The following is a 23220-nucleotide window of genomic DNA, read 5'->3' on the forward strand; positions in this document are numbered from 1 at the left end:
TGGTTGGTGGGGTTTTTTTTGTAATTGTGTACAAAATTCAATATGTTTTCCTAGTATTTCATTAGCCCCATATTTTTTGAAGGCTTTAACTTGCAGTGGAGTTGATGCTCTGGATCTCAGCAAGGAGCCAACTTCTGAGCGGAGCTTGCACTCAAGAGATTGTCACTGCTTGAGAAGCAGTGTGAATTTGTGCAATTTTCAGCTGTGAATGGCTTGTTTTGGTTCCTTGAAGACCCTTTTGTAGGAGAATATTTTCAGCTTGGTTTTTAGGCAGGATGAAATCTCAAATATTCACTTTTTTTTTTTTTTTTTTTTTTTTTTTAACAAACTGCTTGCTTGCCATTGTCCCAAATCCTTTAGTATTTAGAAGAAATACAGAGTTTAAATTCTATCTATTTAAAGTGAAGTAGTGAGAGCCCAGTGACTGTCACCTGCATGGCTAAATCAGTTGCTCTGCTGATGGAGCTGCTCTGCTGACTGGAGCCTTCTCCCAGGCTGGTGGAGCTCCTGAGAAACAGCAAAGCTGGGCACAAGTCATTAAGCAGGAAAGATGCAGCCAACAAACTGGTAGGAGGCTGAGAAAACTCATTCATTATTTAATATCCTCAGCAAACAGGCTGTAATTTACTTCCAGCAGCCTGCTCAAACAAAGCCATAAATTATCATCTCGGGGAAGTTCAGCTGGAAAGGTGCTGAGTGCTTTGGCCCTGTCTCTGCTGAGCTCCTGGGATGGGAGGACAGGCAGCAGGAAAGGCAGGGGGCTACCTGTGTGGCATGGCTGCTGCTGGCCAGATTCAATGCTTCAGCCTTGGAGCCTGTCTCCTAAGCCTGGGGTTTATTTTGGGGAAGGAAATGGTTCACTTGTGCTGAAGTTGAGGTCTCACCTGTGCTGGGATTCAGAAACATGACTTAGCAAAAGCCAGCCCAGGCTGCAATCTTAGAATTTGTCCTTGTGGTTAAATACCTGCACCAGCTGAGCCAAGGTGGAGCCTTACACTGAAAACTAAGTTAATTATCTTCCTGTGTATTGGATTTTAGTGGGGATTTTTGTAAGAGTGCCCAAGAGAAGAAAGCCAGAGCCCTTCCCTTTGCCCCATTCCCCGCTTCCGGAGGTGGCAGGCGCTGCGCTCATCCCCTCTGCATGTCATTGGTGTAAAGCTTGTCCCTTCTCCTTCTCTTTCCTTCTGTGCAGGAAGACCCAGCACAGCTCTCTGGACCAGAGCTCCCCACCCCAAAGCGGCGTCTCCGGCACCTACAACCACCCAGTCCTGGGGATGTACGATTCCAAAGACGACTTCCCACTCAGAAAAACAGGTAGGGCTGCCCTTCCCTCACTGCACTGCCAACCATCTCTGCCCTCTGATCTGATTTTCCTGAAAAATAAGGGATGTTTCCAAAAAGCTGGATTCCAGGCCATGCTTTGTTTCCTGAGCCCCTCTCCTTCCCCTTCACCTGTCACTGTGCTCCCAGTGTTCCAGGGAGCCTGGGGCTGCTCCGACGTGTGCGAGGAGCATGGGAGACAGCGGAGCCACGTGTCAAAAGTTTGGGAGATGTTTTCCCAAACCCCACAGTTGCACAGAGATCTGCATGTCTCCAGCCCAAGTATGCTTTGCTGAGTGAGAAAAGTACCAAGCAAAAGTTCATTTCTTGGGGGATTTGCATTTTATGTACGAGTTTGTATCTGAGGTAAATGAGGGGGTTTGTGCCAGGGCGAGTGCCGGGGCTTCCTGCGAGGGTTTGGTTCACACCTAGACAGTTCTCTCTCAGTCTGGCTTCTCCCTGCACGGTGGCTGAGCAGGTCAGTTATTCCTCAAGCCTGTATTATGTAAACCAGGTTGTTTGGCTTGGCTGTGATCCTCAGCTCCGTATCACATGCCTGAGCCAGCACAGCCTGGGCTCCCAACCCGGCCAACTCGGGGCTGCTGCCTTCGGGGAACTGCTCAGCTCCGAGAGTTCAGCCTCACTCGGAGAGCAGTTCTGCTCACTGGCTGTGCTGGGAATCACTTCAGGACAGCAAAGAAAGCTTCTCTGGAAAGATCACACAATCATTAAGGTTGGAAAAGCCCCTTTAAGATCATCCAACCTTCAACCAGCACTGCCAAGGCCGCCTCTAACCCATGGCCCCAAGTACCACATCCACAGGTTCTTTAAACACTTCCAGTGATGGTGACTCCACCACTGCCCTGGACAGCCTGTTCCAATGCCTGACCAGCCTTTCAGTGCTGAAATTTTCCCCTTTTGGGAATTTCTCACTAGGAACCATAGCACCTGCCTTGCTGGATGGATTCCCAGCTGTGCAGTTGTCTCTGTTCCTCCTTGGGTTGGTTGCTTGACAAGTAACAAACACTTCAGCTGCGCAGGAACCCAGTCAAAAATTGGCTCTAAGATGCTGGTTTTCCCTGGGAAAGGTGCCCCCGTTGCTTTGGGGATGGTACTTTTGACTTTGTCCTTCCTGGAGGACTCCAAAAGCTGACCTTAGAAAACGGGGTTTGCTGAAGGACAGGGCATCCTCTCCTCTCAGCGCCTGGCTAATGGAAGAGCTTCCAGGCTGCCCTGGGAATCGCAGCATTTCCGTGCAGGGAAGCATCCCTTGGCACCAAACCTATCGCTTAGGACCTGTGGGCAGCCTGATTCCAAGAGATTTTTAGCTCTTTCCTATGCCTTGTGATGCCAGGTGATCCGTTCCTATCCTGTTAGCATTCCCACAGTAAAAATGGGCCTTGACATACTCCCAAACATACCTGGCTTGTCACCTCAGGGCAGCTTGTCAGATTGGCTTTGAGCAGCAGTTGCCCTTCTTGCTCCCAGGGTCCTGGACAGGAATTCCTGCAGGAGAAGGAAGACATCTGCACATCTCGCCCTGTGCTGCTTCCCAAACTGGGATCTCACCAAAGCTCCTGCTGAATGAACTCCTGCTGTCACACAGAGGGAATTAAGGATGATAAATGGAGCTAATCACATTATTAAAGAGTGGAAGCCACCAAACCCATTGTTGTTTTCCAGCAGGAGGACGTTCAGTTGATTTTGGTTTCCCAGAACGCTGGCCCTTGTTCTTTTTGGGCGCCAACATTAATCTCCTGGGCACTGGTCTGGGATACAACCGAGTTCACTTTTGTAAGGTTCAGGGGAGAATTTTTTTTTTCCATTGTTTTCTTTTATTTTCCTTTCAACGCAACAGCACGTCAGGCTCTGGCACAGCAATATCCTGCAGAATTCCCAGTGCCAAGAATGTTAAGTTGCTTGGAGAAGAAAGGCTCCTGAACAATCTGGTGTAAACAAAAGGCAGGGAAGGCTGGAGCCCATCCTAAATAAAGTTCTTTATTACGGGTGAGCTTTTCAGATTTTTGGCACCAGGCAACGCTCTGGCTTTGTGTTGGTAATTTAAAACCACCATATAGTGTAGTCCAATTTTATTAAATTTGATTAAATATTTGCAGCTCAAATAACAGAGCCCATCACAATACAGCTCTGATTACCAGGGCTGGAATCCAACCAGCACCATTGCTGGGGAGAGGGCGGCTTAGAGGGTGGTGGGAAGGCAGTTGAAATTATCATTTCTCCCAGTCTGCAGAGCTGGGAGCATGTCCTGCAGGTTGAGACATTTTTGGGAAGGATAAATACTCCCTTTCGCTAAAAGTGTTCCAGGGCAGGTTGGACAAGGCTTGGAGTGCCCTGGGATAGAGGAGGGTGTCCCTGCCCGTGGCAGGGGGTTGGAACAAGGTGAGCTTTAAGCTCCCTCCCAGCCCGAACCCTTCCATGCTTCCATGAAATTTGCCATTTCCTTGCATTTTAGCAATACTCCGTGTCTTTATGCTTATTTCAAGCATCCTGATGGTCACAGGTTATGGGAGAGGGAGGATATGCAAGAACGATCTCTTCAGAGTGCTTGAAAGCCTTCAGCAGGGGCAACAGTCAGCTCCTGCAGCGTGCTCCCGATGCCTCCCGTGCCCTGAAATCCAACTCTCTCTGATTTGTTTTCCTAAATTATGCTCCAGTTTCTTGGCTGTTTGGTTTCAGCGTGAAATTGTTTTCCTGGTGCAGTTACTAATTGCTTGAATCCTGTTCTTAGCGTGGCTGGGGGATTAATTTCATTCTGCTCCCACTCTCCAAGCACTTTGGGGCTTTTCTTTTTTTTTTTTTTTTTTCACTGAGCCAAGATCAGTTTGGTTGGTGTTGCTCCTGCCTTTGCTGTTAAATACCTGGATTAGCACAAGGATTTTTATTTCCCCTCCTGAGGAGTTTCCTTTGTTCTGTGTGGGATTTAGTGTCGGAGTTTTATTGACAGCTTTTGTGAGAGGAAATTCTAAGTGACCTTTTCTACTCCCAGATCAAGGTTGGAGTCTCCCAAATTTAATAACATTGGTTATGTGCCGCACTGGGGTCCTGTAAGGAACATCTCTGGAGAATTCTAACAGAGTGATTTTAGACTCTGGGTTGGGACAGTCTGTTTTGATAACCCCAAGAGTTGTTTGTCAACACCTTTCTTGGAGCTGCCGAAGTGGGTTTTAGCAGAGCTTTTCAGTTTTGCATTTCCAAGGAATCCTGTCCTCATTTTCTCCCCAGGAACAAGGTTGTTGATGGCATTCCCTGCTTTCTGAAATTCAAGCAGTGGATATATTAGAACATGCTGTTACTTAGAAAGCTGACACCACCACCATCATGTAGATTTAAAGGGAATTATTTCACTTCTTAACATGCTTTTCCTCTTGGACTTGATGATCTTAGAGGGCATATCCAACCTAAATGAATCTGGCTCCATGATTCTTTCTCCGTGCAAAAGAGACGAGCTTGAGAGAGGAAAGCATCCAACATCCTGTAATGTTGTTGGTATTGCAGAAAACTGGAGTTGTTTGGGTATTATTTGCAGCTAAGCAGGTGAAATTGGTGTGAACTTGTTGCAATTAGAAAGAAATAAGAGGGAAAATGAAAGGATTTGTCAATAATTATAACGCTGTATTGTCAGGGAAAGCATAGTGTCCCTCTGAGCTGGTTCTGATTATTGGAGTGTTTGGAGTGGTTTGTTTTAGGCCAAAAGGTTGTTTAGAGGAAAATAGACTAGTCAGAACCCCTGGTGTAAGATGGAAGTATAATCCAGAGGAAATCTTGGAGCTCTGTGTGGCGTTGAGTGTCACTCCAGTTCGAGAGCATCTCTGCCTTCCCACCTACGATGTCCTTTCAGCCAGCCTGGTTGGAAGCCTGGCTTCCCACAGGCCCACGCACTGAGAGGAGGCCCTGACACCCAGAGACGTTCCTGCTGGAAATACTCTGTCCTGCTCCAACTGGAGGACGTCAGTCTCTCTGATCCAAAAATAACACTTTGCTTGGATATTGGGGAAGATTTCTTCACTGGAACGGTGGTCAGGCACTGGAACAGGCTGCCTGGGGCAGTGGTGGAATCACCATCCCTGGAAGTGTTCAAAAACTGGGATGTGGCACTGGGGGACGGGGTTTGAGGTGGTGATGGATTGATGGTAGGACTTGGTCATCTCAGAGGTATTGTCCAGCCTTAACGGTTGTGGAATCATGAAGACACTTCTTGTGAGTGGTGCACCAAAAGAGAAACCTCTTCCAGGAGGAAACCAAACAAAATCTTGTGGTTTAGTGTCACCTTTGGGGGATCCCAGTCACTCAGGGAAGCCACCCTCCTCCTCCTTGGTCCTCCCAGCTCCGTCTCTGCTTCCCAGAAGCTGCCAGGGGCCTGCGCTGTTCATGGGATCCCAGGACTGGGTTGGAGGGAACCTTAAAGTCCATCCCATTCCTACCCCGTGCTGCAGGCAGGGACACCTTCCACTGTCCCAGCTTTCTCCAAACCCCAGTGTCCAGCCTGGCCTTGGAGACTTCCAGGGGCAGCCACAGGTGCTCTGGGCACCCTGTTCCAGGGCCTCCCCACCCTCACAGGGAACAATTCCTTCCCAATATCCCGTCTAACCCTTTCCTTCCTTCAGCTTAGGTTCCCTCTCCTCATGGAGTTTTCTCATGGATGTTAGAAGGGAGACAAAATAATTCTGTAGGCTTTTGCGTGGCTACTAAAGCTTAGTCTGAAACTTAATAATGATAATAATAATAATAAAAGAATAACATCCCTTTCCAGTCCCCACCTGCCAAACTGAAGACGTTCAAGGACTGACAGCAGGGGTTTCATGCTGCATTGTTTGCTTTAGTTCCACAAACGTGGATGGGCAGTGGGAACAGGGCAACCTCTGCCCGGGACTTGGTGGGGCTTTGGCTTCCACAGACTTAATGTCCGATTAGTTCAGCAGCTTAGGGGCTGCAATTCTAGGAAAAAAACAATGGGAATGACATAAATGTTGGAAGAATTGGATTACATGGGTCTTGCTGCACTCAGTGATGTATAAGAGGGGTAACTTGGGTTGGAGCCTGTGAAAACCAGGGAAGCTTTTGGCTTATGTTCTGGTTATTAATTTACTCGGAGGAAAACAAAATATTCTTTGTATAAATCCTTATTATAGGCCAAATTAAGTATGTCAGTGCTTAAGAAATCCCACTGGCTTTGTGGGAGCTGACTCAGATTTGGGCATGGGCTTCATTTGTTTGCTGGAGGGGAATTTTGATAATTTCATGGCATTTGTTTTAAATATTTCACCTTGAGATATAGAGAAGCAGTAATTTTTTAACTTAGGTTTTGTAATTTAGTCTCCAGTTTTTAAATTTACTCCAGTTAGCGAGGCTTTATTTGGGCATATTGCCTGGCAGGGTGAATTTGGGGAGATTGCCAGTGAAATTGGTGTTCCTGACACAGCATTGAACCTGCATTGACTGTCAGGTATTGATGCTTCTGTGTTGTTCAAATTCTGTTTTACACTTGTGAAAGGCAGCTCTCTTCAGCTTAAAAATGTTTTTATTATATAATAGTTTAAAAACCATCTGAACAAGCCTAAAATCTCTTACTATAAAATAGGTTTTATGTAAATTCTGTGAGTTTGAGGCTGTGCTGCGCTGCCTGTGCTGAATTTTAATTCACCTACTTTGGGCTCTGGAGCACCCAATTAAATCCATGTAGGGATTACGCTCTCTGAGGTCCTGATGCCATGTTAGATTTGGGATTATATCTGAGGGATAAACAACAAAATCAGAGCGGGGCTTTAAATAGACCTTTTGGTGTTTCGAAACTCGATCCCCCCAGCAGAAGGGGAAAACACAGAGTGATTTTGCCTTAAAATAGTTTAATCTGACAAATTCCAATACGTTGCTTTGGCAATCACTTACGCTGGAGGTATTTTCTCTTTTAAGGCTGTGATTTTCTATGTTTGTTCGCCTCTTCGTTACATGGAAGGAGGTTTTTATTGTGGCTTTAAATATGGGGTGTGTTAGGTAATCTGTGACCCCAAATCTTTTGTTTCCCTGCCCATTTTTGAGGTGTTTCAAACCCGTTCCTTCTTTGTATTTTAAAGCCACCTAATTAATTGTGTGTTCCCAACAGAAACCACCCCTCATCTGAGCACCAGGAATAAAATTTGGGCTGATATACAGTTTTTATTGCCATGCTTTCCTTTGTTGGAGGACAGATCCTTCCAAACAGCTGTGGCATAGGCTTAGATTTCTTTGATTCAAAATGGATATATCAGCATCCAGCTGTGACACCTTCCCCTTCTGCAGAATCTCAGAGTGGATTTGTTGGAGGGGACCTTAAAGATCATCTCCTTCCAGCCATGAGTGTGGCATCCAGGCAGCTATTAATGCTCAAAAATTGGGACAAATTAAAGCTGGTAATGTAAGGATGTGGGATGAGGTGTGTACCCAAACACTGCTTTTCAAATCATAAGTTAAAACCATAACCTCTGTTTCTAAGAGAACTTGGAGAAGTTGCTGCTTGGAGCATGAGCTTGTGTTTGAACTGGTCTGGTCTTCAATATTGTCCTGGGAGCAGATTTGCATTCAGTCCCCTGCCGTTTTATATGTAAATTCTCTCTCTCAAAGACGATTCCCCCCTTGCTAATGCACTTCATTCAGCATTTGAAGTATCATCTTGAGGAAGCACTTTTTTTATTAGTGCTCCTGTTATCTCTTGCTGGTGTTTTTGTGTCCAAAACATTCATGAAAAAGCTTCTTCCTTTCTTTTTTTTTTTTCCTTCCTCCGAAAAATTCCATCAAAGCACTGCGTTGATGGCTTAACTTCAAGCATTTGATCTTGAATTCATCAGCCTTCTGATTTTGTGAGCCCTGCAATTAATGTCGACAAGTTTGATCTTTGATGTGACCCGGTGGTCAAAGGAAATATAGCTGCAGCCAGACTGAGTTAATTCAAATCAGTTTGTGAACCCCGGTTTAATTCTTCTAGAGAAATGTAGATTGTTCACCCTGGAGTGTGTTGGTTGGTAATGGAGTGCGCACAGGATTTGCTGTTTCAAAGGGATTAAGCAGCAGGGTTGTTGAGGAGGGGAAAGGATGGTCCCGGTTTGCTCATCTCAGCTCTGTCAGGAGCCCTCAAACCCCACAGCAGGTATTTCACTCAGGGCTCGGGAGATCAGAAAGCTCCCAGAGGAAATCATCTTGCAGGAGGAGTCTTGAATTAAAGCTTCGTGACCTTGATGGAGACTTGATAACGCATGCGCTGCCACCAGCTGTCCTGGCCCCAGGGGCGCTGGGGCTTCCCAGGAGCTCTGCCTCGGCTTTTTGGGATCTCAGGATTTGGGTTTTGGAGGGAGTCTCTCGAAAGCACGGTGTATACAAGGCTGTGGTCACAGGAAATGCATCCACACCTGCCCTGAACAGTCTGGAACTTCCCAGGTGTCTGACATGCTGTTAGATAGGGTAGAACTGATAGGCTGTGATGATGTAACCCCAAGATGCTTCCCAAACAAACAAACTTCCTCTCTGGTGTTGGCTTTCCTTGGCCGTGCTCTCATGCCCTTTCCCTTGAGTTGACACAGGGAGCCAGCAGGGAGACAATCACCTGGTTTGCTTGTAGGGTTTGATTTTGGTGTTTTCCTTCCCCCTGCCCTGGTGTCCCTCCCTGAGCCAGCTCACCCTGGGGTCAGATGACTCTGAGGGTGTGGAGCTGCCCGTTCCAGTAGCACATCAGAGATAACCAACAGCAGCATCTCAGCTGGCTCAGCCATTCCTCTGCTGCTTCCCTGGATCCCATCCAGCTGGGTTTGCCACTGGGTTGGGAGCAAGTTGGGCAGAGGTGGGAAACTCTGCACTAAACCCAAGTCTGTGTCTTCGTTCAGAGAAGACTTTGCAGGATGGTTATTACATTTTTAATTCAAATGCCTGTCGTTGTTGTTGTTGAATCCAGACCTTGCATGGGCTGGGGCCTGTTTGTTACACTACAAGTCTGTGTTCCAAATATTTTTTAGCAAATGACTTAATTTAGTTTAGCCTCCTGCAAATGCTGGACTGCAGCCAGCCAACTCAACTCAGCTCAGCTCTACTCAACACAACTCAACTCAACTCAACTGCAGGCTGAGTAGAACACTGCTGAGACGCTCCTAACACTGTTTCATTTTCCTGGCCAGCCTCTGAACCCAACCTGAAGCTGCGGTCCAGGCTAAAGCAGAAGGTGGCAGAGAGGAGGAGCAGCCCTCTCCTGCGCAGGAAGGACGGGCCCGTGGTGACCGCGCTCAAGAAGCGCCCGTTGGACGTCACAGGTACCGCGGGTAAGGGACAGTTCCTCAATTCTTCACCCCCTCCTCCTCTCCCAAAATCCACTCCTGTCTCCTTCGTGTGCTTCAGCAGTGCTGGAACCAAGCTGAGGGCACTGGAATTGTCCAGCCTGGGGGAGGCTGAGGTCAGGCCTCATCTCCATCCGCAGCTTCCTCAGGAGGGCCAGCTCCCATCTCTGCTCCTTGTGACCAGGAACACACCTGGAGCTGTGTCAGTTCAGGTGGAAAATAGGAAAAGGTTCTTGACCCAGGGGTTTTAAATGTACAGCTGAATAAAACTTCCTTTTTGAGTACTCAGCTGACAGTTTCTTGTTGAAAAGTCGTGTCCTTCCAGGACCGAAGTTTGCAAGTGGGATCAGAGAAAAGAATGTGATGAGATTACCATAAAGTTAATTCCTAGCACCATCTAGGGATGTCTCTGTGTAAGTACCATCCAGTGACAGCTTTGCCAGGCCTGTCTCGCTCCAAGGCACATGATCATCACTCCATCAAACTCAAAGTGAGCTCCCTTTAGATAGCGGGGTGGGTTTGGGTGACCCTGGGGTGCCTCAGCACTTCTCTGTGTCAGAGCCTCTCTGCAGAGGGGAAGGAGGATTTCAAGAGCTAAAAGTTGTGGAATTATAAAATATCCTGAGTTGGAAGGTACCCACAAGGATAATCCAGTTCAACCCTAGGCCTGCACAGGACACCCCAAAAATCCCAGCCTGTGCCTGGAAGTGTTTTCCAAGCAGTCTGCAAGTTCTGGCAGCCTTTCAGACCTGAAAATCCAATTTCCTTCACTCACACAATGCTATGTGGCACATGGCTGCTGCTGGCTGACCATTTTTCCCTGCAATGACTTCAGAAATGGCAGTGGAAGCTCCCATTTCTCACTGGCATGGACATGGTTCAAGAAGCTAGCCTGAAGCCTGTTAGAAAAGTGTCGGAGTTGTCGGGGTGAGAGGGGACTTTTGAATGGAAAATAAGTTTTAAAAACAGTCATGCTTTGGGGAATAGAAATTATGTTTAAGCCCTGAAGAATGCAAGGGGTTCTGGTGGGACACCTTCCTCTTGACCAGGTTGCTCCTACTTGGCCTTGGACAATTCCCGGGTGGGGCAGCCATGGCTTCTCTGGGCAGCCTGTGCCAGTGCCTTATCACCCCACAGGGAAGAATTCCTTCCTACAATTCCCTCTAAGCCTGCCCTGTGGCAGTGGGAAGCCATTGCCCCTGTCCTGTCCCTCCAGGCCCTTGTAAAAATTAGCTTTTATTCCTCCTGGAGTAATGAGGAGGCAGCTGCTGGGAGAGTCTCTTGCTGCAAATGCTTGGGGACGAGGAAAGTTCAGAAGAAAATGTTTGAATGTTATTAACCTTCCCAAATAAAAGGAGGAACGCTAGCAGCTGTGCCATGCAGCAGGTGAGAGACTTTCTGAGGGAGGTCTGATGGAAGGAGGTGTCTTTAGGGTTAGAGGGAAAGAGGGTGAGAGCGGCACTTCCACAAAAATGAAGCAGAGCAGCTCCAACCTCCTCCAGTCTGACCTCTTCAAACCTTCCATGCCTTTTATTGTCTTTCAATCATAATTCAAGTTATTAATACACTCCAAGAGAAATCCCCATGGGAGAAGACTTAAATATGCTGAGTAGGTACTTGGATAAACCATTTGAAAGTGTTTGTTGGTATTTTAAGTGCCCTGGGAAGATTTAGGGGGAAGAAGGGGAGGAGGAGGAGGGCTGCTTTCATCCAAAACAAAACTTGAGGGTTTGTTATCTGTCTAAATACCATCACAGAGATGGTTTCTAATGTTAAAAGTTGGTGTTGGATGTGTTTTTCAGACTCTGCATGCAACAGTGCTCCTGGATCTGGTCCCAGCTCTCCGAACAACAGCTCCAACAACATCAGCACCGAGAACGGAATTGCAGGATCAGTCACGAGTATCCAAGCAGAGGTACAGAGCCCTCCTTCCCTCTGGTTTTTAATGCACATCAGCTTGGGGAGAGTTTTAGGACTAAACCATACAAAAGGAAAACCCCAGCTTGTGACTTGGAGCAGACTTTGGGAATTACCTCTCAGCCTGAGCTGAGAGGATGCCTTATCTGTTTATTAAATCTGGTTTGAACCAGCTCACAGGCAGCTTGTGGTAACTTGCAGTGGTTTTGCAGTGAGGAGAAAGTAAAAATAAAGGGATTCAACAAGGTCAAATGCAAGTATTTTAATGTTTGGGGAATTTATTCCTGTATATAGGATGGATTTATTGTGTGCAGTAGGCTGGTCTAAATATGACCCAAACCATTACTGGATTAAAGGGAATGAATTTAAACTTTTCCTCCACAACTGGGGATCTGAAAGATTGGTGCCATGTGCTGGTTTATAATCCCATAAACTTTCACCATCACTTGAGCCATCGCTGGATGCCCAGGGCAGGGTGTTAGCCTGGGTGAGGTGGGGTTGGATTGAGCACAGCAGCTCCTGTGTTCAGGAATCTTGGAGCCAGGCTTTTCCGAGGGGTCTTGGCCATGTGAGCTGGCTCCCACTGTAAACTGTGTCTGTAGAAAACCAGTGTGGTTGTCTGATGTTAGTGGTGCATTTCTTTTTATCCAGCTTCCCATTAGCTGTTCGCCCCATGAATAGAGTCTGTCTTAAGACCAGGGCTCCAAAAACAGGCTGGGGCTTGTTCTCCACAAATATTCCTTTAGAATTGAAAAGGCCTTCTGATGATGGAAATGTCAGTCCTTATTGCTTTCTAGTTTTGTACTTTATTTTTATTTCTAATGTAGTGTAACAGTATTTAATATGGGGAACATGCCTCCTTCTCCACCCTCTGCCCTGCCAAATGATCCAGTACACATTCCAGCCACGCTAGTCTATAGCAAACCTCACAGATTTAGGTAATTAGTGTGAAGATTAAGTTGGTGGGAGGTGGAGGCTTCATTTGCCCCAAGAGGACGAGCACTGAGTTTTGGTTTTGCTGATCCAGGAGCTGTCAGTCTTGTCTGTCCTTAGCAAACTGCAAATTCCCAGTTGCTGCTGATGGAAAAGCTAGTGGATTTGACAGGTTTGTTTTTTGTTGTTGGGTTTTTGGTTTTTTTTTTGGTGACATAAGCAGAGCAGGCAGCTTCCTGCAGGGGATTGGAATCAGGTGGTCTTAAAGTTTCCCTCCAGCCCAAACCACTCCACGAAGTTGGAGCTCCTGCAGGTGAATGTGAAGCTGGAGCATCGTCCTCATCCATTTGATTTTTCAACTTAATAATTAGAGCTGATCATCTGGAACTAGACCACCAACACCTAATCAAATGAACACGGACCACAAGAAAAAGTCTTTCCATCATTACTGCTTGTAATGCAGTAATTTTGTGTCTTAGGCTGAGGCGCGAGCAACACAAACAGTTTGAAGAAAAAGCCCTGTCCTGCCCAAGCCTTTCCCTTTCCCAAAGAAAAATAACTCTACATTTTATTTCAGCATTCATGTCATGTGATCCCAGCTCATCCATTGGCCTGTATTTGGGAAAAAATAAGTGGCATTTGATGTCTTTAGAATCTTCTTCACTTGGAGTTGTATGAGCTGGGAACTTAAGTGTTGGAGATTCCTTTAATACTGCTGGACCAGGATTTCCCATGTTCCCACCATTAAATATTTGGAAATATTTGAGTGTTTCTAAAAGATAGTGTTGTGTTTCATTCTTAGCTTTGTGTTTTATTTTAAATGAGAAATATATCTCACTGCTTCTTAGTTTGCTGCATCAGCCCTTGAACCAGGTGTGTTGGAGGATGGTGCCCCAATTCATTACTTGAGTGCCTTCAGTGGGGAAAGACTGCAGCCCTACCTCCTTTAAAACAAACAGTTTCTGTTTTGAAATACTGTTTTTAGAGGTTTTTCCCTCTCTGAAAGGCACGCAGCATTCACTGCCGTTGCAGTTGGTACAAGCCTGTAAAAACTCCTTGAGTACAGCTGCAAATTGTGCCTTCAGAAAGGGCTGTGTGCAATTCAGGCCTGTTTGTGCACAGCCCAGAGATGGGAGCTGTGTGTTTAAAGTGATGATAATGCTGCCAAATCCCATATGCTGAGAGCATCAAGCCACTGTGTTCTTCTCTCCTCTGTTTTCTATATCAAATCCCCAGGAGAGGCTTTAAGGCACAACTCCAGAGTATTGATTGTTCAAAGGGAAAATGGATGTAGTTTTGTTTCATTTATGATATCAGTAAAATATTTCATTCCTCTGCTGACAATAAGTATCTTACTTTCAATGGCACACTGACATTATGTAATTTAAATTAAAGCAAAATTGCCAGGAGTGCTAAAAAATCACTTGGAAGGAGAAGTGTGTGGGTACAAATAATCACATGGAGAGTCACTTTAGATTAGAGAGAAAAATGAAGTTTTTTTTACAATGAGTCTGTTAAAAAAAAGGCACAGGGTGCCTAGAGAAGCCATGGATGCCTCATCCCTGGAAGTGTCCATGGTCAGGCTGGATTTTGGGTTTGGAGCACCCTGGGATAGTGGGAGATGTTCCCGCCCATTGCAGGGAGTGAAACAACCAGACTTTGAACAATTCCAGAGATGGGACGGCCACAACTTAGGTACAGATTGCCCCATGAGAGAATACTGAGGTAAACAAAATCTCCTTTTTCACAGCAGCACCTGGGCTTAACAGACTTCCGTAGAAGTTTTCTTGAAGTCTAAATTCTATTTACGTTGGAAAATCACCTGCAGAGACCTCAGGGTGATCAGAACACTGGTTTCCTAACAGGAAAATCAGGCACTTTATTGTAATTTTTATAATGGGTTTTCTAGTGCGTATTTCAAATCAGTCTTGTTTAGAAATTAAAGGTATTTTTGCTAAAGTGTTCTTGCTTCAAATGCCTGTAAGATAACTGAGAAAATCTTGCATTTCACCCTGAAAATCAGGAAATAGCTCCATAAATGCAACCTTGAGGCTTTTGGATGGGATTTTGAAGTCTGATTTATGCTAACACACGCTAGTAAATAACATAAATTGTCTCTTATTTGCTAAAGAAAAAAACACCAATTGTAAAGCTTTTTTTTTTTTTTTTTTTTTTTTTTTTTTAAGATAGTCTGTTTTATCTTTAAAAAGGCAAATGCTTCAGAAGGATAAGTACCAAGGGAACAGCATGTAGCTGTTCCAGGGGAGACTTAGGTTGGATGCTAGGGGAAGATTCTTCCCCCAGAGAGTGCTGGGCACTGCCCAGGCTCCCCAGGGAGTGGGCACGGCCCGAGGCTGTCAGAGCTCCAGGAGCCATTTGAGTAGCGCTCCAGGGATGCACAGGGTGGGATTGTTGGTGTGTCTGTGCAGTTCTGGAACCTCTGCATCCCCTCCTGCTGCCTTGTCACGGTGAGTGCCGTGTCCTGGCAGGCTCTGGGGATGGGCTCTCACCCATGGTCGCTCTCGCTTCCAGACCAGCCTGGCTCACCGGCTCGTGAACCGCGAGGGCTCCGTGACGCAGCTCCCGCTCTACACCTCGCCCTCCCTGCCCAACATCACGCTAGGACTGCCTGCCACCGGCCCTTCCAGTGTAAGTGGGGTTGGGATCAGCCTCCGGGATGTCAGTGGGATTGGGATCAGCCTCTGGGATGTCTCTTAACCCCCTATGCCTTGGTGCATTTGCAGGCAGGACAAACGCAGCAGGACGCAGAGAGGCTCACAATCCCAGCCTTACAGCAGCGGATCTCCTTATTCCCTGGCACTCACCTCACTCCCTACCTGAGCACTACACCATTGGAGAGGGATGGGGGAACTGCACACAACCCTCTCCTGCAGCACATGGTCCTACTGGAACAGCCAACTGCACAAACACCCCTGGTCACAGGTGAGCGCTCCAGGGGCAGCACTTGGGCACCTGGAGAAGAGAGGAAACCAGCAGGGATCTGTTGGGTTGTTTTCAAGGCAGCCTCTAGGTCCTGCTTCGCCTCTACACCCCGCAGTTGGAACATATAACCTTGGTTTGTTGATTCATTGATTAGTGGTGACTTTTCCAAAATCGGATCTGTCCCCTCAGGATAGAAAAGTTGGTTGGTAAAAGCTGAAAACTCTATTTCTTAAGAGTTTTGACCAGTTCAGATCAAAGTGAGGGCAAAAACATTGCATCTTAACGATTCCTGCTTTCCATGGACGGTTTCTATTCCATGAAATTATGAAAGACACACACTTAAAAAAATCACAGGTTAAAACACTTCCTTTCTATCATTAATATAAATAGCAAAACCATGGCAAAATCAGCTGCCTCTCAACAGATTGTATTTATTTGTGTGCGTTCCCTTTCCAGGATGTTAATTGCCGTGAGTCACTCCCGGTGCTGGGTTTTCAGAATGAACTACCTGTGGGAAGGCCTGTGACTATAAATAGGCTGGATTCAAAGCAATAATTCCCACTGGGATGCGTTCCTGGTTTCCTGTGTGTGGTGCTGGGACAAAGGATGTTCTGCCTCAGTTGCTGACGTGTTGGTTTTCCTTCCCTTCCTCCCATTTCTAGTGGAAGTTCTTGGGAGGTGTCTGCCCCAGCAGCGTTGCAGCTCGTGGCTGGTTGTACATCCAAACCCCAGGAATATCCACGGGGTTGGGATAAGCTTGTGAGCACGTAGATATGGGGAGCCTGACGCAGAGAAGCGTGGTGTTTGCTTCCTGCTGTTTCCAGCACACTGTGTTTGCTTCCAAGCAAATTCCTTCTACTCCACCTGCTCCACGCGGTGCTTTCCGAGCAAGTACAACGTGTTACAATCCAACACTCAGGAGAAAGAGTCAGGGCACAGAAATGAGGAGAAATGTTCCAGAGGCAGCAGCTGAGAGGCAGCGAGCTCACACGTGGTCCCCAAAGCTTTGAGTGCACCGGCTGCCAAGCTGCAGCTAGTATTTGGAAACTCCTTTGAAACAAAGCGTGGAGTTATTTAGGATTCTGCTGGAGAGCCTTGAGCTCTGGAGATGGTCCCCCGAAAGGTGCGGAATTATCCAGCTGTGATGGCTCTCTCTGTGCTGGAAGGTAGACATTGCCAGACAGTTTCTGAGGCTAGACTAGAATTCCTTAGCTGTGTCATTCCTCTTTGGAATGGTTACTCCAGGTAGTATCCCACATATCCTAATGTTCCTTATTCCTGATGGAACGTACTCAGGGCTTGGAGCAACCTGGGATGGTGGAATGTGTCCCTCCCCATGGCAGGGGGTGGAATGAGATGAGTTTTAAGGTCCCTCCCAAGCCCAGCTGTTCCAGGATTCTGTGAACATGGTGTCTCCTGGAAAGCTTTCCCAGGAGTGCCTTGGCTGTTGCCTTGGAGGAAAGTAGTCTTCCAAAATATCCCGTGCTGTCTGATTTGAACTTTTCGGGAGAAGGAACTGTGCTGTCAGGGAAAAGGAACACATCTTTCCCAATTATCCATGTATTCATACGCAGACCTGTGCGTGTACACACTGACATCTGTAGAGACATGCATTTATAAAGTCAAATACCCTGTCAGAAAAAGCAGAGTGGGAGAAACTCTAAGTTTTCTGAGAAAAGAGGCCTTCACATGAGTCCGCTCCTTCCATGTAGGGCAGTTCTGTGAATTGGTGGGAAAGGAGGTCACATCCTGGGACACAAATGCCAAGGTGTTTCCAATCTTCGGCATCCAACTGGCTGCAGACTTCTGGGCAGCTTCTCCCTCTCCTAAACCGAGGCCTGAGAAGAGCAGAGGGCTTCTTGCCCAAAAGTGACTGCAGCCCTAGCCCAGCTTGAATTAAACCTGGGATCAATCCCCAAACCAAGGCAAGCTGTGTGGTTTAAACTTCTCCAGACCATTGTGGTCTCGTGTAGTGACAGAGGGGTCAGTAAGGTGTTGCTGGTTCCAAAAAGTAAGATGTTTCCAGAGGGTCTCTGAGTCACCAAGCTGACACAGAACTCAAATCAGGCAAAGCATTGCTCTGTGCAGTCGTGATTAATTTATGTGCTCTCTCTCAAGGCAGCTCCAGCGAGGTGGCTGGGTTTGACATGGTATCAATGTCACCGTCAGTGTTACTCAACAGCCGTTTTCTCCCTTCCTTTCTTCTTCCTTTTGTTTCTCCTCTACTGTTTTTTCTTCCATATTATCTTCAGACTGGTATCTTTCAGGACTGCCCCTGCACGCACAGCCCCTGGTGGGTGGAGAGAGGGTCTCCCCTTCGATCCACAAGCTGCGGCAGCACCGCCCTCTCGGGCGCACCCAGTCTGCTCCCCTGCCCCAGAACGCCCAGGCCCTCCAGCAGCTGGTGATCCAGCAGCAGCACCAGCAGTTCCTGGAGAAACACAAACAGCAATTCCAGCAGCAGCAGCTGCACATCAACAAGGTAGGCATGAAGCTTTCAATGCCTTTTGTCCTCCGCAGCAGCTTCAAGCATGCGATTTCGAGGTCTCTAGTGCAGGTGTGTTTGTGGGCTCTACCTCCAACATCCCTGGGCCTCTCATCCTTGGACCTCTCTCAGGCATGACACCACCAGGAGGTATTGGTGAAGGAAGTTACTCAGATTTACTGAAACGTTTGCTGAAAGGCTGAGAGACTTAGGGGTGTTCTCCTGGAGAAGAGGAAGCTCCAGGGAGAGCTCAGAGTCCCTTCCAGGGCCTAAAGGGGCTCCAGGAGAGCTGGAGAGGGATCTGGGACAAAGCCCTGGAGGGACAGGACACAGGGAATGGCTTCCCCCTGCCAGAGGGCAGGGATGGATGGGATACTGGGAAGGAATCTTTTCCTATGAGGGTGGGGAGGCCCTGGCATGGGGTGCCCAGAGAAGTTGTGGCTGTCCCTGGATCCCTGGAAGTGTCCAAGGCCAGGGTGGACAGGAGCAGCCTGGGGTAGTGGAAGGTGTCCTTGCCCATGGCAGGGGATGGCACTGCATCGTCTCTAAGATCCTTCCCACCCAAACCATTCTGGGATTGGTACTGTTTTGAGGCTTTCTGAACACTCCTCCCAAGGAGTTCCAGTGGAGTCTTTCCTTAGGACAGCAGTAATTCCAGCAGCAGGTCTGGGGCTCAGGACGAGCCCGTGGCAGGCGGCCGTTCAGATCGCTGCTGTTTCATTTACAGCAGAGGTTCCTCCAAATGTTTCCCCTGTTCCAGTCCTGCAAGAAAACACAACTACCAAGGGCTGGATCAAGGAGCGAAAGAAGCCACAATCCCTCTGGACACACACACCACCCCCAAACCCTTGTTTATGGGCTGGGGCTGAGGCAGGATGATTACACAAGTCACTGACGTCAATGCTGTCCTCCTGGAGCGCTGCCACCACGGGTGCCAGCCCTGGCCCCAGCTCAGCCCTGCACACAAGACCCTGGGGAGCTGCTGCTCCACAGGGATCCCATTTCCCCCCCACCTCCAAACACTCCTCGGGACCGGGGCCATGGGGTGTGGGGCAGCGAGTTGGGTTTCTTTGTTTGGGGAAGTGTCAGCTGGAGCGATTTTTTGCATGAAGGTTTTTAAATCTTTTCCAAAGCTTTGGCTGTGACGTATCCACTGAGCTCATTCAGACTTTATCCTGGACCTCCCAGGAGCTGGAGAGCCACTGGAGCACTCTGAATTCCGGCTTTGTCCATCACTCTCCACAGCAAAATCAGTCCGAGAGGGTTTAATTAAACTGATTTCCCTGTGTTTGATTTATAGGAGTCACGAGTTAAAATCACTTTGGTGCTAGCACTGCATGCATGTGGCGGATTTATCCCGTGGGATAGCATCCAAGTGCTGACATGGGAAAAGACTTTTCCCAGATGTGGGGATATTTTAGGACCCTTGTGTGTGTAGGAGAGTTAAAGGCAGGACTAAAAATAAAATAAACTATTATTTAATTATTAACAGGACCGATAGCACTGCCTGTTAATTTTTTTTATTTGTGGATTTCCCATAAATAATACTCCTGAAGTATTTTATGTATTTTTATACTCATAAATCAGGCTTTTCTTAATTTGATGTGATTTTTCCAAACTTTGAGATTTTGGCCCTTAATGTTCCCTTGTTAGGTGCCTGCAGCAGATGAAATTTTTGAGAGGACTGCAGCCAAACAAGTCTTGCTGTTTCCAGGAAGGCAATTAAGGAAAAATGTGTCGTTTTACTTAAAAATAATAAGAATAATCATCGGAGGAGCTGTGGCTGCCCCTGGATCCCTGGAAGTGTCCAAGGCCAGGTTGGGTGGGGCTTGGAGCACCCTGGGATAGTGGAAAATGTCCCTGCCCCTGGCAGGGGTGCAATGGGATGAGCTTTAAAAACCGTTCTAACGCAAACAGTTCTGTGATTCTCACTGAGCTGATATTCCAGCATCAGCCTGTGCTTCTATTTCCCACCTTTTTTGCCCACGTTTAATGTTCAAAAGGGAAGTGCCAGGGGAGGTTTAGGTTGGAAAAGATCAGATAAAATTTCAGCGCTGAAAGGGTGGTTAGGCCCCGGCACAGGCTGCCCAGGCTGTGGGGGAGTCACCATCCCTGGAAATGTTCAGACAATCTGTGGATGTGACACTTGGGGACAGTTTGGGGTGAGTTTGCCAGTGCTGGGGGAACAGTTGGACTCTGTGGTCTGAGAGGGCGTTTCCAACCTTAGGGATTCTGTGATTTGAAATATCAGAAGTTTACTCCAAGCCCCATGCAGCCTTGCAGGTGGGTTGCTCCCTCTCCTTCAGGCACCGAAACTCCACAGTCTGCTGGTCCTTCTAGTTGTAGGACTGAGGTTGCCTCAGACAGTTGTTTTTCCCCTGCTGTCCTGTCACTTAAAGGAAAAAAAAAAACAAACAAACAGATCAAGAGATTTCTGTCGGCTTTGGCTGCTGCAGAAGGCTCTGCCAGCTCCCTACATGGCTGGTGCCCAAGTCAGCCTCTCCCCATCATCCTTTAGCATCTCTTTTTTCTCTTTAGTCTATAAAAGTTAAAAATCAGAACCCAAAGGGAATGTGGGAAGAGCCACATCAAGTCGAATGAGTTTGGCCTTTATCATCCTTTTTGGTTTTTTCTGTTTTTTCCTCATTTTCATCAAAGCTGTGTCTCCAGCTGTCCAGAGTTGTTCTGTTTCTTCCTTGAGTTCATCCTCCACCTCTAAAGGGAGGAAAGGGGGAGTTGTGCTGGCTTCTGCACATCATGGCATGGTCAGGGCTGAGCTGACATCCTCCTTTGCTTCCTGGCTCCTCTCTTCCTCTGGCCTTCCTCCTGTGCCACTCCACCGGTGGGGACTGGGGTCCCATCCAGCCCAAACCATTCTGGGATTCCATGGTTCTTCTTCTAGGGACTCCTCATTGATCTCTGATGTGTAAATAGATGTCTCTAACCTGTTGTAAGGACCTTCAAGGTCTTTTGTCTCCCAGGAACTTGCCACTGTGGAGAAAGGTGTCCTGGAAAAGATGGTATGGATTGATGGGCATGGTGATGCTCAGAGGTTGAATTTGATGGCCTTGGAGGTCTTTTCTGACCCTAATGATTCTGTGATTCTATTTATCACATCTACTGGACAAATCCAATGCCAGCTGAAATGTCACTAGTGAAAAAGGCAGCTTTTTTCCCCTCATGAAACATTTGACAAAAAAATGATGAACCCTTTGGTTTTCTCTGTAACTATGACCTGACTTTGCTATGTGGGATTTTTGTGTTGTTATTTTTTTGTTTTTTAGGGGTTTTTATTATTTCTGTTCTTTGTATTTCAAAGCTGTGGAGGAGAAATCTTGCCAGCTGCATGGAGCCTTTTAAAAATGCTTGTGCCTAGAGAGCTGTAATTTATTCCGGAGCGAAGTCGTTATCTGCCTGAGGCTGGAGAGGCAGTGCCTTTACCAGAGGTTTATGGAGGCAGTTTGTGACAGCCAGAGGCCACTGGGTATGAAAACAGAGGAGTAACCTCGTGGCAGAGGAAGCCAGAGAGTTAATTAAGGGATGGAGGGGTTATTTATGGTGCTTTGCGCTTAGTTTCAGATATATTTACAAGCATTCTCAGTGCTACCTTTGCAGCCAGCCCCTCACACTTTTATTCCCTCCAATTTTAAATTGCACGAGCACGTGCTCGTAAAACTGCACAAATGGAAGATTTTTAGGGAGTTTGAATGGGCCTGGGATGCAGATAGTCGATGTACTTTTATGTGGAATGTGTTGGTAACAAAGCGTCTTCTCTGCAAAATCTTCCTGTAAGAGCGGGGTTGCAGCAGCTGGAACTGGGGACAGACCAGGAGATTCCCTTTGCAGACAGAACGTCTGAAATGTCCTTGTCATTGACCACTTGCTCTTCTCAACCTTCACCGTGGTCGTCATTTAATTCTTACATTTTTAAGGAGGAGGAATAATTTAAAACTTCCAGAGAATTACACTGCCTCTCATTCCTATTAGGTATGACAATGGCACTGTATTTTTCCCAGCAATTACCTCGTGCAGTTCAGAAGTTCAAAAGGCATTAAGTTCAAAAGCTTGAGACCTTTGATCCAAGCAGAGAAAAAAAAAACCCAAAAAAACAAGCAGCAGATGGTTTATGATGATTTAATTATCTTTAAAACAGATAATATTCATCAAGCCTAAGAGGGCTTAAAGAAAATTGGTGGAAGAATTTTTCGATAATGTGGTTTGGTTATTCAGTGTGCACTATAAGGAATGAAACTGGCGGGGCCAGGGGGAACCTCACAAAAATCCTTGAGGGGTTTTGATCCCTGAATCTTTGCAGGGACCTCCTGAGGTCACTGAGGGCAATGTCCTTCCTCGAGCAGGTTGCTCAAGGATCTCCCAAGGATGGACGTTCCAGAAACTCTCTGAACAACCTGTTCAAGTTTGACCACCCTCACAGGAAAAAACAAACAAACAAAAAAAAGGTTTTCTGTGTTCAGAAGGAATTTTATGGGTTTTAATTTGTGCCCCTGGTCTCTTGTCCCATCACCTGTGAGTGCAACCCATCAGAGTCCCATGGACTTAAGGATCTCCAGGTCTTTTAAGTGTCGCCTAAACCTGGTAATTCCTGCACCAAGGGAAGTTCTCCTTGTTCCAGACTTTTCCTCTGGTGTCAGAATCCTGGGATTCCTGAAGGATTGTCTTAAATAAGCCATTAATTCTATCGTATGTGCCACCAGGTGCCTTCCCTCATTCAGCAGTGGCACCAGGATCTCCTTCGCCTTCCTCTTTTCTTTCTTCATGTCCCTTGCAGATTCAGCTCCCTTCCTGCCCCTCTGCCTTGCTTAGGCTATATGGCAGAGCCTTCCTTCCTGCTTTTTGGGGAAAAAAGGCTTAATTCCAGGTTGGAGCCACTGTTCTTCAAAGAGCAAGTTGCTGACAAATAGTCCTTCCTCCTGCATGTGTTCAGTAACCATGTTTTGATTTAGCTTTATTAGATTTAAAATCAATATTGCTTTCCATACCGATGACCTAATCCTCATTAAACCTTGCCCTGACAACTTTCAAAGTGCAGCAGTTTCTTTATAAGCCTGTGAAACAGGGACAGCCTGAGCTCTTTGAAAGGGAGGAAATGGATTGGTTTTCCTATGCTGGAGTTAAAAACCAGTCACATTTGGGTTTGTTTTTTTCTTTTATCCCAAATAAAAATCATAAGCAGTCTGAGACAGAGAACTGTGAATTTTATCTTGCCAAAGAACTTACAAAAAGTCTGAGTGAATTACAGTGAAAATTTAATTGTTCCTTTTGGTTTAGGAGCTGCTCTCTGAGATG

The 23220-nt window shown here is 46.8% G+C and overlaps 1 protein-coding gene across 7 annotated transcripts in view; it reads left to right on the plus strand.

Annotated features, from left to right (window-relative positions):
• HDAC4 (histone deacetylase 4) overlaps positions 1 to 23220 on the plus strand; it is a 180270-nt gene that overhangs the window by 111484 nt on the left and 45566 nt on the right. For 5 of the 7 annotated variants that reach the window (XM_066189349.1, XM_066189352.1, XM_066189350.1 and 2 more), the window contains 6 exons: positions 1193 to 1314; positions 9480 to 9620; positions 11438 to 11550; positions 15018 to 15134; positions 15230 to 15428; positions 17681 to 17910. In XM_066189349.1, the coding sequence (XP_066045446.1) occupies positions 1193 to 1314; positions 9480 to 9620; positions 11438 to 11550; positions 15018 to 15134; positions 15230 to 15428; positions 17681 to 17910 (922 nt within the window). The remainder of the gene's footprint in view (positions 1 to 1192; positions 1315 to 9479; positions 9621 to 11437; positions 11551 to 15017; positions 15135 to 15229; positions 15429 to 17680; positions 17911 to 23220) is intronic. The other 2 variants (XM_066189353.1, XM_066189355.1) reach the window with 1 other exon arrangement.

Source organism: Chamaea fasciata, unplaced genomic scaffold, assembly GCF_029207755.1.
Source record: "Chamaea fasciata isolate MVZ Bird 193981 ecotype frontalis unplaced genomic scaffold, bChaFas1.0.hap1 SCAF_8, whole genome shotgun sequence".
Lineage (NCBI taxonomy): Eukaryota > Metazoa > Chordata > Aves > Passeriformes > Sylviidae > Chamaea > Chamaea fasciata.